The 16,143-nt window shown below is 40.5% G+C and overlaps 1 protein-coding gene across 1 annotated transcript in view; it reads left to right on the forward strand.

Moving 5' to 3' along the window:
* Window positions 1-357: 357 nt before the first annotated feature.
* The window catches only part of LOC117495019, a 32,576-nt gene continuing 16,790 nt past the window's right edge, over window positions 358-16,143 (forward strand). Inside the window, exons 1-6 of the mRNA XM_034146077.1 lie at window positions 358-490; window positions 1,141-1,485; window positions 13,173-13,268; window positions 13,353-13,689; window positions 14,257-14,595; window positions 14,726-14,887. Coding sequence (XP_034001968.1) covers window positions 448-490; window positions 1,141-1,485; window positions 13,173-13,268; window positions 13,353-13,689; window positions 14,257-14,293 — 858 coding nt within the window. The 5' untranslated portion in view covers window positions 358-447 and the 3' untranslated portion in view covers window positions 14,294-14,595; window positions 14,726-14,887. The remainder of the gene's footprint in view (window positions 491-1,140; window positions 1,486-13,172; window positions 13,269-13,352; window positions 13,690-14,256; window positions 14,596-14,725; window positions 14,888-16,143) is intronic.

Consider the following 16,143-nt stretch of genomic DNA (forward strand, 5'->3'; position numbering starts at 1 on the left):
CTGAAGCATCAGAGCAGATTTCTACTTTCTGCTCCAGGTGAAGTCGTTTTCAACACTTTATATAGAGTTTAGTCGGTCGAGCCCCTTCAAAGGGTCCCCAGATAAGTTAGGCTGGGTATTCTGTTCAATCTGTTTGATTTATTTTTAGATCATTTGTATCTACTATCTCTTTGATAGTCTGCAAGTTGACAACCCTAACCGTAACCATAGTGATGAGGCAGACTGGAAATGGGGAGAGGTTAAGACGAGCAACAATAGGCACTCCTTTTTACTTTCTCTGTCGTAGTTGCTCAGGTGTTATACAATTCAGCTTGTCTTCCTTAACCTGATTCGTCACATTCCTGCGACAGTCAACCGCGAGGCACTTTCAGTAAACTAAAAGTAACGCTTACTTTGTGATCAGTTTATAAGAAGAGACGGAGAGAATCTGATTTAGGTTATTTCGTCATGAAGATGAAGGCGTTAGTGGGGTTTCTGACCCTCGTACACGGTATGATTACCTTCTTCTTTCTACTCTCATGACTCCAGCTTTAGTTTCATGTAGCCTCGTAAATCAGCAGCTGAAACCAAAGTCTTGATTTAAAATGAACACATTTCAAGGATGCTAAAATCTAATTTAATGATTTATTACAATTAAAATGGAGTTTGTGTTTTTGTTGTGAAATTCACTGCATAGAAACAATAATAGAAATTGAAAATAAAAGCAGAAGCAGACACAGATCTAATCTCCTGTTTCATATGACCACTTCAATTGAATATGTAAAATACATTTGTTAGTGTCATTTTGAATGCTTACTTTACTTGTAAGTATTTTATACTTTTAATTAAAACAATCTGATTAGTTCTACCACCACCATCATTTGGTACCGTCTGCATGTTCCTTTTTTTGGGAGCAAGTTGTAAATTATTCTTATTTCAGTTGGGTTAGATCATTAAGATATTTATCTATTTATCTAGCTTTGGTAAATTCTTAAATGCAAGTGTTTCTGAGTATTTGTAGGATAAAAGTTTTCTCTTTATATAAATGTCTTTGTACATTTATTATAAACTTCATTATATATACATTTTTTTGTGTGTAAACAAACAAGCAAATAAAATAATACATTTATAATTGAAACATCTTTTTGTGTGTCCTTCAAGTTTCCCAGCAATTTTCAGCTGTTGTAAGCGTGTATGAGGGGGTGGAGTCTGTCCAGCTGCCCTGTCAGTCACCTAGGTTACCTGAGGACACAACAGTGGTGTGGGAGCGATACGATTCCCATCCCTCAACTGTCCACCAGCATCAGCATCAGGTATATGAGCATTATCTTCAAAACCAGCATTACAGCGGCCGGACATCAATGTCAACTGATGCTCTGGAAACTGGAGACCTCAGCCTCACTCTGAAAGAACCCCACCTCTCTGACAGTGGCGTCTACATCTGCCAAAGGTTCAGAAAGGAAGAGGAATTATCACCCCGATACACAATGTTACTGGAGGTCAAAGGTGAGGAACATCCCTACCCCCACCCCCATTAAACATGCAGGTTGGGGGTAAGTGGAGAAAACATTATATTGTGCTTTCTAGTGGATAAAACATGAGTGCCCTGTAGGGAAACATTTAGTGTGGAAAACATGATACAACTAGAAAATGCATTTCCTGTGAATGCTGTAAACTGTGTACATTTGTTGCTGAATTTAGCTGAAAATGCAGAAAAGGCTAAATATTTTATTAGTTGAATAGTAGCTGCTTTTAGCTACAAAAAACAAGTAAGTGTGTTGCTGAAATTAGCGGAGAAATGCAGAAAAGTGAAATTATTTGAATCAAAATTGTTACAGATCAAATGCATTGCAATGACTTTGTTGAAAACTTGAAAGTGCAATGTTAAACTGGAAGAGTAGGAAAAATAGTGAAGAAGCTTAATATTTTAAAGAAAAGGTATAAACAACTAAATGTATAGCCTCCATGTCCTGAAATAGCTGAATAATGTAATAGTTGAATGGTTTCTGTAGCTGAAAGTAGGCTGAAGGAGTTAGATATTAAATGTAAGTAGTAGTGAATGAATGTGTATTAAGAAGAGAAAAGAAAGTAAAAACGCAGCAGAATATTTTTACTGCAAACTTTTGAACTAAAACCAAAAGTCGCCAATAATGTATAAAATATGTGGAACGTGTTGAAGTCAGTATGAAGTCTCCATCACGGCCCCTACACACGGCGGCGTGCGTTGACGCTTCAACGCTTCTGCCCATTCACTTTGAATGGGGTGACGTCATGCTTCCCCGAACTGCATTAGTAGAGCAATGTTCTACTTTTGAAGCTTCGACGGAAGCGCCAGCCAATCGAATCATATGCCAGTACAAGCTCTAGCCAATCAAACCGCTGCTTGTGTGTCCGGGGCGGGAGATTCAGGTGATTGGTTGTTGGTGTAGCTTCAGACATGCCCGCCGGCAAGCGTCAACGCACGCCGCCGTGTGTAGGGGCCGTCAGAGAGAAAATAATAGGCTGAGACAGTCTTTAAACTCCAGTCTGTGTGTTTGTGTTTGAGGTGATGACGTTATCAAACACCTGTGTGTGTAAACCCAGAGATCAGAGGTTACCATGGTGATAACGTTATCAAACACCAGAGTGTGTGAGCCCAGAGATCAAAGGTTACCATGGAGATGTGCAGTGAAAGGAGAGCCTTTCCATTGTTCTGAATGAGAAATAAACCTCTTACATTTCTAACTTTTGTTGAAAACCGTAGCAGCTATCGGTAAAATGTCAACGCGTGGAGCATGTCAGGACCCTGAGGAGTGTCTCAGTCTGCTTTTGGTGTACTTTCGGGTCAATAATGTGGCGTTTTTAGCAAATTTACTAAAGGTGTGCAGTTGCTGCTCTGACGAAAGATCAGGCTGAATTTACAATGGGCCTTAATGGAGACATGTTGAACGTTGTTGTCACTTCATGCCCTCAAAAGGCATTTTGTTTAATTGTTTTGCTTAATATTTTTTTATTTTCAACGTAGGAGAGGTTTTCCTAGGTTTTTCATGAAAAATGATGTCCAAGGAGTGTAGGGTTTGGGAATTATGGCAGGTTTAAAATAAAAATGTAAGGTGAATTTCAAGCTCTCCTCGAATCTAGCTGTGACATCACGCACTCTAAGCCTTACGCAGCGTCCACACGGCGGCGTGCGTTGAAGCTTGCCGGTGAGCTTGTCTGAAACTCGACCAACAACCAATCACATGAATCTCCCGCCCCGGACACATAAGCATGCGGTTTGATTGGCTAGAGCTTGTACTGGCATATGATTTGATTGGCTGACGCTTCCGCCGAAGCTTCAAAAGTTGAACATTGCTCAACTTTTTGAACGCGAGCAAAGCGAAGCAACGCTCCCACAATGCAGTTCAGCAAAGCGTGACGTCACCCCATTCAAAGTGAATGGGCAGAAGCGTTGAAGCTTCAACGCACGCCGCCGTGTGGACGGGCCGTTAACGAGCTGCGCAATACACACTAATGTTAAAATCTGAAGAAGGTCTCTTTACCGTTCGCACTAATTCTCTCTAAGGTGGCATTGATGCAGTGGATTTCAGGCTGTCCTACATGCTAGAAAGCTTGGTGCCCTACCACATGCAGCTCGTGTCCTTTAATTGTTTTCACCCCAGCCCCTCCAACAGCCTCCAGCCTGTCACACATGCTGCCCGTTGGCCTTTATATCAATTGTTTGCTTCTACACTAATGCTCTGAACGCCATGTATATAACCTTTTAAGTTTGTAAAGATTTCTATGCATATATGTGTAGGTATTTGTAAATGTAATAGTTTTGTGTTTTTGACGTGTAAAGAAGTTACTTTAGATAATATATACATCAATAATTGAGACATAATTTAGTGTCTCCTCCCAGTTCCTCAACATAACTCAACAATTAGCGTGTATGGGGGGGTGAAGTCTGTCCAGCTGCCCTGCCAGTCATCTAGGTCAAGGTCCGCGGGTCATTTGGTACCGGGCCGCAGAGAAAGATTGAATAAAAAAATACTTTATACAAATATTATAAAGAAATATTTTAGAAAAATATTATACAAAAATATTTTATTGATTATTAGTCTGAAAGATATTTTATTTTTCGCGTGCCGTGAGTTATTACAGTGATACATTTTTTGGAACCAGCCCAACTCATGGAAAACCGCCGATCTGGCAACACTGAGCGCGAGAGCAGTCTGGACTCTGGAACGTCATTACGCTGTGACGCGCTGATTGGCTGTACGATACCCCAAATATTAAGCCCACAAAAAGCCCTGCTAAAAACAAGCTAGCAAAAATGAGTGCAACACAAACTTCTTTAAAGAGATTATTTGGAAAGGGGAAAAGACCCAATGAGGAGACAGAGGAAGAAGAGCCTACGACTTCAAAGAAAAAGAAAGCTGCATTTAAAAGACAATATCAGTAGTCCGACTTAAAGTATGGGTTTATCGCTACAGGTGATTCTCATGCTCCTAGCCCGCTCTGCATAATATGTGGCAACTGGCTAGCAAATGAGGCAATGAAGCCTTCAAAACTGCTTCGGCACATGGAGACCAAGCACCCTGGATTAAAAGACAAGCCTTTGGAGTATTTTTAAAGAAAAAAAAGTGAGCAAGAAGGACAGAAGCAATTACTGATGGCCACCACATCAAACAAATGCGAGTGCACTGAGAACATCATACTTAGTGGCTAACCGTATTGCTAAGGCGAATAAACCTTTTACTATTGGTGAAGAATTGATCCTTCCAGCCACGAAAGCTGAATCGAGCTTGTCCGTGCCAGAAGAAGATCAACTGCTGGAGATTGCAAATGACGTTGGCCTTAAAGGTTTGTTTCAGAAAACAACTCTTCCGATGTTCTGGATTAAAATCAAGGCAGAATATCCTGAGATCGCCTAAAAAGCACTGAAAACCCTGCTTCCATTTCCAACATCCTACCTTTGTGATGTGGGATTTTCTACGGAGTTCATAAGGAACACACTTCGGGTGTCATTGTCTCCCATTACCCCTAGATTGTTGCAGAGACACAAGCCCAGGGCTCCCACTAATTCAGCGTAATGGTGAGTTATATCTTATGCACTTTATATTTGTTTTGATGCCGGTGTTCCAGTTGAACTGGTTATTGTGTTAACTGGTTAGATCTGCTTACACATTTACTTTTATTAATTCTTTCTTTTGCAGATGTGCGAGAGACTTTGAGACAGCAAACTGTGTTGAGTCAGTATTTGAACGGGCAGATTGTCTGTAAACTGCAGCATATAAATGAAGCTTGCAATAAATAAATCAAATTGATTGAACTATAGCCGAGGCAATTAAGGTCTGAACCCATGCTTTGAAAAACGCTACTTTACTTGCATGTTATGTAATCGTCTGTGCCGCGGTACCGTAGACAGGTTTTTTTTTTTGTTGCAATTATATGCCTTTGTGGTATGTTTGATTGCAACATTCAACCCAATGGAAAATAGCTAACGTTACAACCATAGACAGAACGAAAGCAGATCTAACCAGTTAACACAATAACCAGGTAAACAGGAACACAGGTCGTATTATTTTATTTCGTCATATTTATCCCCCCACAACTTGAAGGCTGGTCCGCGAAAATATTATCTTACATGAAACCGCTCCGTGGCGCCAAAAAGGTTGGGGGCCGCTGGTTTAGGTTACCCGAGGACACAAAAGTGGTTTGGAGCCGCTTCGGTTTTAATCCCTCAGCCGTCCACCAGCATCTTGACGAAGATGAGCCCCGTTTTCAAAACCAGCATTACAGCGATCGAACATCTATGGCAGCTGATGCTCTGATAACTGGAGACCTCAATCTCATTCTGAAAGAACCCCAACTCTCTGACAGCGGCGTCTACACCTGCCACGTCCATCACAATGAAAATGAAATGTCAAGGGTAATTGTGCGCCTGCAGGTTACAGGTAAGGAACAAACCCTAACCCCTACTCTGTACATACAGGGCAGAGTAAGGTGGACATGGAAGGATTATCAGAACTACTTATTACTTTATTAGAATACTGTGGAGGAAACTTCTGTGTAGTAATGCATGGAGTCACCGACTCAGGAAGGAGACACGGTGAGAGTTGGAGCTTTGATGTCAAACACTGATGGGTTTATTCAGAGTATCGGCCGGAGGATTCACATCACAAATCAAAGAGTCAGAGGTTCTGACTTCACGGTAGAGTTGCCACGTCAATTCTGAAGAGCCTATCTCTATGCTAGACCTTTTAACTGGTTCACAGAGAGTAATCAACATCTCTGAAGGAGTAGACTAAACAGCTGGGAACACTGAACCACCTGCGTCCGACACTCATGGCCTCAAAGATTTCACATCTTAGAGTCCACAAACACCGATAAAGAAGTGCCTCAGCGTTCTCACAACAATTACCATTCGTGCCAGACAAGTTGACCGGTCACAAACTGATGACAACAACACATATGGCACCAAGGCCTTTCCTTAAAGGAGATAACAGACGTCAGAGTAGATCATAAAACGTCACAGAGCAAAAGGTTAGATATCTAGAAGAATTATTCCTTAACAGTTCCTCTCTTTTTATCATTTTTGATAAACTTAAAACATTAGTCTAATAATAATTCTGTTCAATACTTAAATCAATAGGCGTCTTCAGATTCGAGTGCGGTCTCACCTTACATTCAATTACATCACAAAGTAGAATAAGATTGAAACATTCAATCACAATGATTGATACAGCCAATCATAATAGGAACAATTATCTCTCATCAGTGTTTGGAGCATCTTTTGTCAATAAGCACAATAATGAACACACATAAAACACAGATACATAATAGCAAAATATTTGTTTTAAACTAATATCTTTTATCATTTAAACCATTAGTTAATGTCATTTATCAAACTATAAAATCAAAACCAGCTTGCAGCTTAAAGATTTGCTTTAAGGCAATCACTAGTCAAAAGCATTTCAAACTTAGGATCATCAGAGATCCAGCTAAGGCATAACATTCACAGGTGATTTGATCAATCTGTAATCCACAAAGTTGCAGTGTCCTCAATTTTAGGATTACTTTACGTTTACTTCATTACGCTTTAGCCAAGAGTAAGGCACTTCGTCTTAGTAACATCAATACATTCATTTTAGTCAAGTACATTGTTCAAAATCTGAAAAGGAAAAGTTAGGCAAATATTCAAAGACTTTTGTAAAAACCTGGAAAGGAAAGATTAAACATTCTTAAAACTTTAATTCATACATTTGTAAATGCTACAACTGATCTGTACCAAATTAAGTCTATCAATTATTCTTATTAGCCATACTTACCTGAACATCTACTTATGGTACTTGGAAAGGGTTCTTCTGTGTTTATCTAATGTTGAATATAGAATATCAATTTCTTTAAATTATACTTCTCTAATTTGAGGATCAAATATGCTACATAATTGTTATATGAATTATTATAAATATTTGTTTTGGGCCAAAACTGAAATTAATCCAGTACTTGAAACATCATTGTAGGTCTGTCTGTGCATGGGTAATACATTAAAGAGTAGTGTTGTTAAGCCTGGTTGCTGGATGATTAAGGATATTAACATTATCTGTTATAATATTAGAAATACCTTATTATTCAATACCTTATAATCTGAAAATATTTATTTATTAATTTTGTTTAGTGTGAAAGTGTAATCTGATCTGACTAAATATATTGATCACCACTATTTAACACATGTCTGGTCATTGGAAATATAAAAAAACAATCATTAATTGTACATCTTTAAACATCTGGTCATTCAATTCAAAGTTCATCTTTGTACGAGAGCTGGAAGAACATGTCCGTCAGTCTTCCTGACTCGTTCTCCTCCTCCCTTTATGACACCGAGTGTCTGGTGTGTAAAGGCATCCTGATACTGTAGATTAGCACTGAGGTGCTGATTGGCTCAAACTCTTCTTCATCAGAGCGCCATATTTCAACCCCCCAATTGCTCTGCTTTTGTGTGGCTCATTCAGTGAGCTCTGTAGCTGACCCCCCAGTGAGACGGAGGCTCATCTGCCGGTATTCCTTCTGCTATCTGCTTGAGTGCATTCCTGATGCATCCAGGTGGGAGAGGTTAGGAAGACATCAAACTCCTCCAAGAAACATGGAACCTTGTATTATAGAAACCTCTGAAGCCCTCGCTCGTCCTGCAGGGTTGTCTGCTAGAGCCCACCGAGCAGAAAGATGAAGAGAAGAACCCCCTCTTATCAGAAAGGTGAAGAGAAGAACCCCATCTTATCAGAAAGGTGAAGAGAAGAACCCCATCTTATCAGAAAGGTGAAGAGAAGCATCCCATCTTATCAGAAAGGTGAAGAGAAGAATCCCCTCTTATCAGAAAGGTGAAGAGAAGAACCCCATCTTATCAGAAAGGTGAAGAGAAGCATCCCATCTTATCAGAAAGGTGAAGAGAAGCATCCCATCTTATCAGAAAGGTGAAGAGAAGCATCCCATCTCGAACGACCTCGTGCTTCCTTGCACGTGGCTGGGGGTGCTCTCTGCACCCGGAGAGTGTGACCCTCTCTCTCTGACCCTTGGCCTTGAGAGCTGTCCTAGTTATTGGGTTAACACTTGATAGGGATGTTTATCTGAGTGAAGACAACTCAAAGTAATGGATTAGCCCATTATCATTTAATTACAAAAATAGGATAGGCCCCTCAGAATTATTTGGGAGCCTTCCTGACACATGCACATTATCATTTTGAAGGTTTGTGTTAGTCATTGAACATGCAAGAATCATATACTCATCAGTCCATAGCAGAGACATGTTATTGTAAGTTAAAGGTGAGCTTGTCCCTGTGGATATAACCCCTTCTCAATGATTCTAAATGTATATTAATTCACCATTTACCTTTTGATAACATATTAGTTTATCAGAAATATTTTGTCTCTTCCATAAAACATAGGTTTGAGAAATAAATTACCCAATATAAAATAACTTACTCAATATAATTGACTCTTCCCTCCCTTTTCTTACATATGGTACATATGAAATAATAACTTAGGAGTCTATTTAAGCATGGTATAGTTTATAATCTATTAATCGAGAAGACTCAGTATCACCTGTGTGCAGTTTACAAAAAACCCATTGTGAGAAACATGTATTATGCAGGAAATGGAAACATTTGTTGAAAAACAAAGCATATCTGATTTGGGAGGAAAAGTTTCATCCCTTTAACATCTGAGTTATTACTGAAGGCATAGCATGAATGATACTGGGTGTCTGAGGGTGTCATTACTGAGAAATGTCAAACAAAATCAAAACCTTACATTTGAAAACAGGTTTGCATTCCTCCACTTAAGGTGACGTTATCATTGGAAACAATAAAAGCTAATTGTTTTGATGTAGAATCTATATATTGAATCGTTAGAGCAGAACAGAATGGTTGTATTGTAGCCTGAGTTTTGTGCAGCCTTTAGTTTTACCAGGTGGAAACATTGTCTATGTAATGTGAATACATGTAGAACTAGACATTAAGAGACCCCTGACATTAGGCCTATTTGAAACAATAGTAGGGGCTTTTACCAGCTCGCCCACTTACAGGCATCCTCTGCATAGCAGTATGAATAGCCTTAAAAACAACCCACTCTGCGGTAACGAGAGTCATGTATCTGAACCAAATGCCCTAAGTGAAGCCGTTAGTCTCATCTGACTGACCCAAGGGTTGGTGCTGGTGTGACAGGGAGGCTTCCAAGTGTTCATAGCAGATGTCATGCTTTCAGTTCATGGCTCAGTGGGGGGGAGCAGACCCATGTGAGACAGTATCAACGGCTGTAATGTTCAGTTTGAGGAGTGTCATTCTCTCTGGGAGCAGGAAGTGGTGTCCATTCAGACCAGACCATTAATGTCATGTAGAGCAGCCATAGCATCTCTGTGACTGCACTCAGCCGGACTGCAGCAGGGCAGAACTGGGTGACTTTTAGTGAAGCCGTCCATGGCCATAGACAAAATGGAACCACGTACTAACAAAAGGGACACAAGGTCATCAATGTCTCTCTTTACCTTTGGCCTGATTGTAAAACAAATTAGTGGAAGAAATGTGGAACCCTAATCCATCATCATGTGACATTTAGAGTTAATTTAAATAATTACTTATGGGTTGAAGTCAAATTAACATTAACATTAGAACTAAAGTCAGTCAAAATTGGACGTGCACGGATCAGAATCTAATCAATACACCATTTTCCCAGCTCTGTAATGAAATGGATAATAAGATTAGGTACATTACAGGAGTGATAAAACATCCAAACATGCACACTTATCTTATTCTAGTAGAGATTAGAGGACAGGTCTAATGTTGTGAACAAAATGATCAAGTCAAGTTATTTTATTTATTTTATCTTATTCTACCACATTTAATTTAATAATTAATCTTAAATTACTAATAACTTTAAAGAAGGCAACAATTTACAATGTGGATAAGGTGACTACTTATCCAAAGTGTGTGGGTGTGTGTGTGTGTGTGTGTGTGTGTGTGTGTGTGTGTGTGTGTGTGTGTGTGTGTGTGTGTGTGTGTGTGTGTGTGTGTGTGTGTGTGTGTGTGTGTGTGTGTGTGTGTGTGTGTGTGTGTGGGTGGGTGGGTGGGTGTGTGTGTGGGTGTGTGAACAGCTTGTCTGCCCAAGGTTAAAACATTTGGGACAGCAGTGAGAATGTTATGAGAAACAATTTGTTGCTTAGACTGAACTCGAAAAAAGCTAGACTGGAACATTTGAAATAAATCAAAACACTTGCACATTAATTAAATACATTTGACATTTAGCTTGAGCTGGGTTCAATACTTTCTTTATGGTATTTAAATCGGGCTCAAGTAGAACCTTTACATGGATTTGGCTTGCAACACAAAGTGATACCGATCTCTGTCTGTTATGATTTGAAAGTCTCATGATTTAAAGTGTAGGGCTGTGAAGGAGAGGCCCTTGGAAAACAACCTCTACTTCTTTGTTAACTGTAATGACTTATTGTAAAGAGATTGCAACATTATACTTTTTTAAAGAATTGCTCAATTCATTTAACACATTTATTATGCACACTGTAATGAAAATGTCAACAAATATATTGATCCTGGCTTAACCAGCGACCTTTACTCTTTTGTCCATAAACTCGGTTTCAGAAAACTTGTCAGTAGTTTAACAACTATTATAATTGTAGTAATGTCTCTGGAGACCAATTGGTTGATACGAGAAATCATTTGAAGCAGTTTAATAAAGAATGTTAAACTATATTTAAAACTGTAATTAAAACTTCCACTTATATTAATTATCTGAATCCAGTGGCCAGTTGGAATAGATAATCAACAAAGTTTCCATTTTGCAGCAACAGCGCAAAATGTTTCAACAATAATTTGTATTATGTCTGAGTCTAGTTCTGTCTTATCAGCTTTGTTTCGGAATGTGTTCAATACATTACGTTTTTTTTCATTATTACCATACAATACATAGATTTAAGAATAAATTAAACAAATAATACAACATTGACCTAAAACAGCAGACAGATTTTGCCACCCTGACCTCCTCAGGCAGGTCTTTACGACCAGCAGTGATGCCTATGAGGGTCTCGGGGTGCAGGACGGGGCATAGGGTTTATAAAAGGTCACAAACATACCAGCAATACAATTTAAGAATGTATTCTTAAAGTAATATAATCTTCTCTTCTTCTTACACCTACAGCGCACACCCTGAACAGTGTGCTCCTTGTTTACATGTTCCTCTGCACACTCAGATGCAGGACATACAAACACTCTTTTGCTATTTATTTTCATTTTGCAGCACATCTATACTACCAGAATTTTGCAAAACACTATATATTATTTATTTTTCTCAAGTCATTTACTTTTGGTGAGTTAACTAAAGCTTAGTTTATTTTACCCTGGCTATGGACTGATTCATTATTAGTTGTTACAAAACATGCACAAGACGGCGGTTAGTACAAGAAAAACCACACTGCAATTAGACGAACAAACATGAACTCATAATAAACACCAGCGTGACAGCAAAGTTCATCCAGCTCAATTTAGTCCGGATTAAAGAGGTTTCAGAGGGGGTAGGGAATGATCTCTCCCTCAATGGGGAACCCAGTGGGGCACCTTGACTCGCGCTCCCACCCTTGTATACAAGTCCTTGATCGGTGCCTGAAGACCGTCCAAGAGCAATAACTAGCTTATCCTCTTGCGACCCCACTATCCCTGTTCTAGTGGTGCTATGCCCCCCCGATCTGGAGCACATAGACTTTTTTCTCCGCTACCCTTTCTATCCGAAACTACACAGTTAACTGTAGCCCTTCTCGACCAGCCTATACACACGCCATCATGTTCATCACAACGATGAAACACAGTTTTGTTCTACACTTGCATGCCACTGCCCACCCATGATCAATTAGCCTATAATTTTATGTATGCACCCCGGACCGGCACCAGCTCCTCCAGCAATGTAGGGAGCCTGTCGCATCAGGTAATGCACGCACCTCGCACTTGCCAGCACATCGTAAACGGCCACAAGCCACGAGAGTGCTTTTAAACCATCTCGTTTTTACTAGAGACGGCGGTGGTGTGAGTTAAAGTTATAGACAAAAGCTGTGATTTTCTCCCTCTGAGTTCACTTCACCAGCTCATGCAGATACGGGGAGGTATGTTACACACATTCCCCGGAGCTGCAGCAGCTGGAGCCGTGTTTTTTTTAGAGGCGCTGGGGGTAATATCTATGGCTGCTTTAGTTAACTGCTAGTGTTGGCCGCTGAAACCCCCGGAATCTCTGCGATTTGTTCATTACAAATCTCTATTTTGATTTCACACAGAAGTTCCACTTTACTGCTGCCCTCATTAAGGTCTTTTTAAACATCTCCGTGTATGCCTGCACGGCACATACGTCCCGAGCAGCACACACAGAGGGAACCAGCCAAGACAGAGTCCCTGGATGATCCCCTGGGGTTACTAGCCCCAAATGTTCATTAACCAAAACGAAACGCAGCCGCTTAGCTTCACAGATAATTTTAGGATACCGTCAATCACAGATTCTGGCAAGGCAATGTCCAAATGTAGATTTGAAATCACACTTACCAGTCTCTGAAGAGCTGTTGGTATCCTGCCGACAACGCCAATTTTCCTTAACAAATACAAAAAAAAGGTTTTTACATAGAATATTGTTGCTGTTTGGTGTACAGTAAGAGAAAGTCATGTTGTTGATTATGTTGCCAACAGAACGGCCCACATTTCCTCCTTGGTTATATCCTATGCTGGCTGTTTGCCTTGCTCTGGCTGTAGCTGCCTTGGTTTGGTGGTACACAACCATCACAGGTATGTAGTATGTTGTCACAGGACCTGTTAAGATCACAGTTAGTGTGTTCGTGCTGCTGATGCTGTTGTTTGTTGTCCTCTCAGTCTCTTCTGTAGTGGTGGAAGAGGGAGAGTACTTTGTAAAACTTCCTTACAAAACCATAGTCACTCTACCTGAAGACGTCACCGTGGAGTGGAGTCGTTGTGCCCTCGAGCCAATGAGGGTCCACGAATATTGTAACGGTAACAACCATCTTGTTAGACAAGATGAGTTTTATTGCGATCGCACAAAGATGCAGAAGGAACTACTGAAAACCAGAGACCTCAGTCTGACCCTCAGGGAGCCCTGCTACAGAGACAGTGGAACGTGGAACCTACATCTGCACCGTCCACAAGGACAGAGAAGCCGTGACACAGAAAGTAGTACGGCTCCGAGTCAATGGTCAGTATTTTAGATACCAGAGAGTGTAGACTGCAGCTGCTAGCATGTTATAGAGAATATAACGTCATCAACAGCAAGTCGGCCATCTTTAAAGGATACTACTGATCGCAACCTGTTGACTGACCTGTAATACTCCTCTGCTTCAGTGAAGAGCTTCTCTTTGTAAATACATTTATCTTTCGCATGTAGTTTATTCATTAAGGATGAGAAAAAGCTGATAAATATTGACTGCTGCTGCATTTGCTAGCCTCTATCCTCCACCCCGCACCGCCCCATAATACACCTCGACTCCCAAAGAGTTTTAATTCTGTTTGGTTTCAGTTTAAGATCTATCACCGAAACTAGGCGTTAAGAATTAGGTTGATTATCATGGTTACATTTTAAAATTACATTCCTACTTGCATACATACACTACAACACATTCTGTAACGGCCCATTCTCACCCTTATCTAGGACATTACTAACCACTGATAGCCATTTAGCCATTTAATGGACTGAAATGATATGAAATCAGATGGTATCACCAATGCTGCTGTTTCTAAATTGAGGGTCTGTTTTCCCTTTTAGTCCCCCAGGAGGTGGTGAAGGTCAGGGATTTGACTGAATGTGTCACACTGCCCTTCAAAACCAGAGCTCGGCTGCCTGCAGATGCGACGGTGAAATGGAAACGTTTCGAGTTATCCAATTCCTCGACAGTTCATGTGTATCAGAATGGCCAAGACACGTCTGAGGAGCAGGACGACTCTTACAGAGGCCGCACAAAGATGAGGGAAAACCCCCTGCAAGCTGGAGATCTCAGTCTGACCCTGATTAACCCCAGTCATGAAGATATCGGTGCATACACATGCACCGTCGAAAGGGACGGAGACGTCATATGGAAGAGATCGGTGAGGCTCGAGCTCAAAGGTCAGTACTGTAGATAAAGATCAGAGGTCTCTTTAACAGGAGGATGATGTCAGTGATCTTACATATTCCATTTGTTGTTTACAGCAAGACTTTGGGTTTTGGCTAACTGATGCATTTGTCCTCTTTGCAGGGTTAGGGTTTTAAAGAAGAAAGGACCAAAGACGAACCAGATGGCGCCGTGAACAAGCAGCTTCTCTGAACCAGTGATATGTTCACTGTTTCATTTGTCTCACTGATGTTAACGCTTCAGTATTGAGTTCAAGTCTCTCCTTCCTTCTCTCTCTGCCTGCAGGTACTTGTTTATTATTTTAATATTTTTAAGTCCAGGATTTCAAACCTTATTATTAAAACATATTAATAAGAACATCAATTCATTAATGATTAACAAAATAGGTCCTAATGCATGGCTGCTATGAGCCCAAAATGTAAAGACTCTTTTTACCCTGTGAAATATATTACAGTACCATAATAGATGAATACCACAGTAGATACAAATTAAAAGTAAGGTCCCTATAAAGGTAACATTCTGTACTACAGACTCATGAGTTCCCCTTTATAATTTAATATTAAAGTGAACCAGCAGAAAATAACAGTCAGATCGTGATCAATTTACTGAGTGCAATAAACAGACAATAAATAACAACATCTGTTCCCAGAGGGGAAGAATACTGTAAATAAAAGATGCTACAGCAAAACTTTGAACCAATGTATATCATGACATGGGTACAGGCAATGTGACTTAAGTCTTACAGAAAATACTTGAATAACAGAGTAAACGCTTTTTTATTTATTTTTTTTTAAATAAGAAAAAGGAGAGCTAAGACCAAACACAGGTTAACAAGAAACTAAGAGAGCAGACAAGGTAACACTAAACAAAAGATAAACAGCACAACTAAAGTAGACACAAAATGGGATGGCACGAGGAAAACAGGCAGCGAGTCCAGAGGAAGAAACAGCTGAAAGGAAACATGGTAGAGAGAAACATCGATGAAACATTGATGAGTAGAACCACGGTAAACATCAACGCCCAGAAAAACTCTGGGAAAGAGAGGCGTATGTACACACAGAACTAATGACTAACAAAAGACAGGGCGGGGGAAACAATCACAAAAAGGCGGGAAGAAAACAAAAAGGGCGGGAAAACAAAGACAGAGTGAAGAGTTTTTTAACTTTGATCCCTCCTGGACTTAACAATCCATTTACAGCAGAAGATAAGTGTTTTAAGAGATTCCACAGAGCCTCTCGCTGACCTCCCACAGTTTCTGGGCCACGGCGTCGTCCCGGGCTTTCGGGCACGATTCCTGCACGGCGCAGCAGGCAAAGTAGCGCCCGCTCAGAGGTTCGATGCCCTCCTGGAGGCAGCAGTGCAGCGTGGTCTGAGCGCCGGCCTCCGGGTCCAGGAACAGAAGCCGGGCGATGGGCTCGATGAACACCTTCTGCCACAGACTGCAGTGACGGGACAGCCCGGTGCGAACCACACCTGCAGGAGGAGAGACACCTGGGTCAATGCAAGCATGAGGTAAGACAAGACTACAACTTCACACTAAC

This window comes from Trematomus bernacchii, unplaced genomic scaffold (genome assembly GCF_902827165.1).
Source record: "Trematomus bernacchii unplaced genomic scaffold, fTreBer1.1, whole genome shotgun sequence".
Taxonomy (NCBI): Eukaryota; Metazoa; Chordata; class Actinopteri; order Perciformes; family Nototheniidae; genus Trematomus; species Trematomus bernacchii.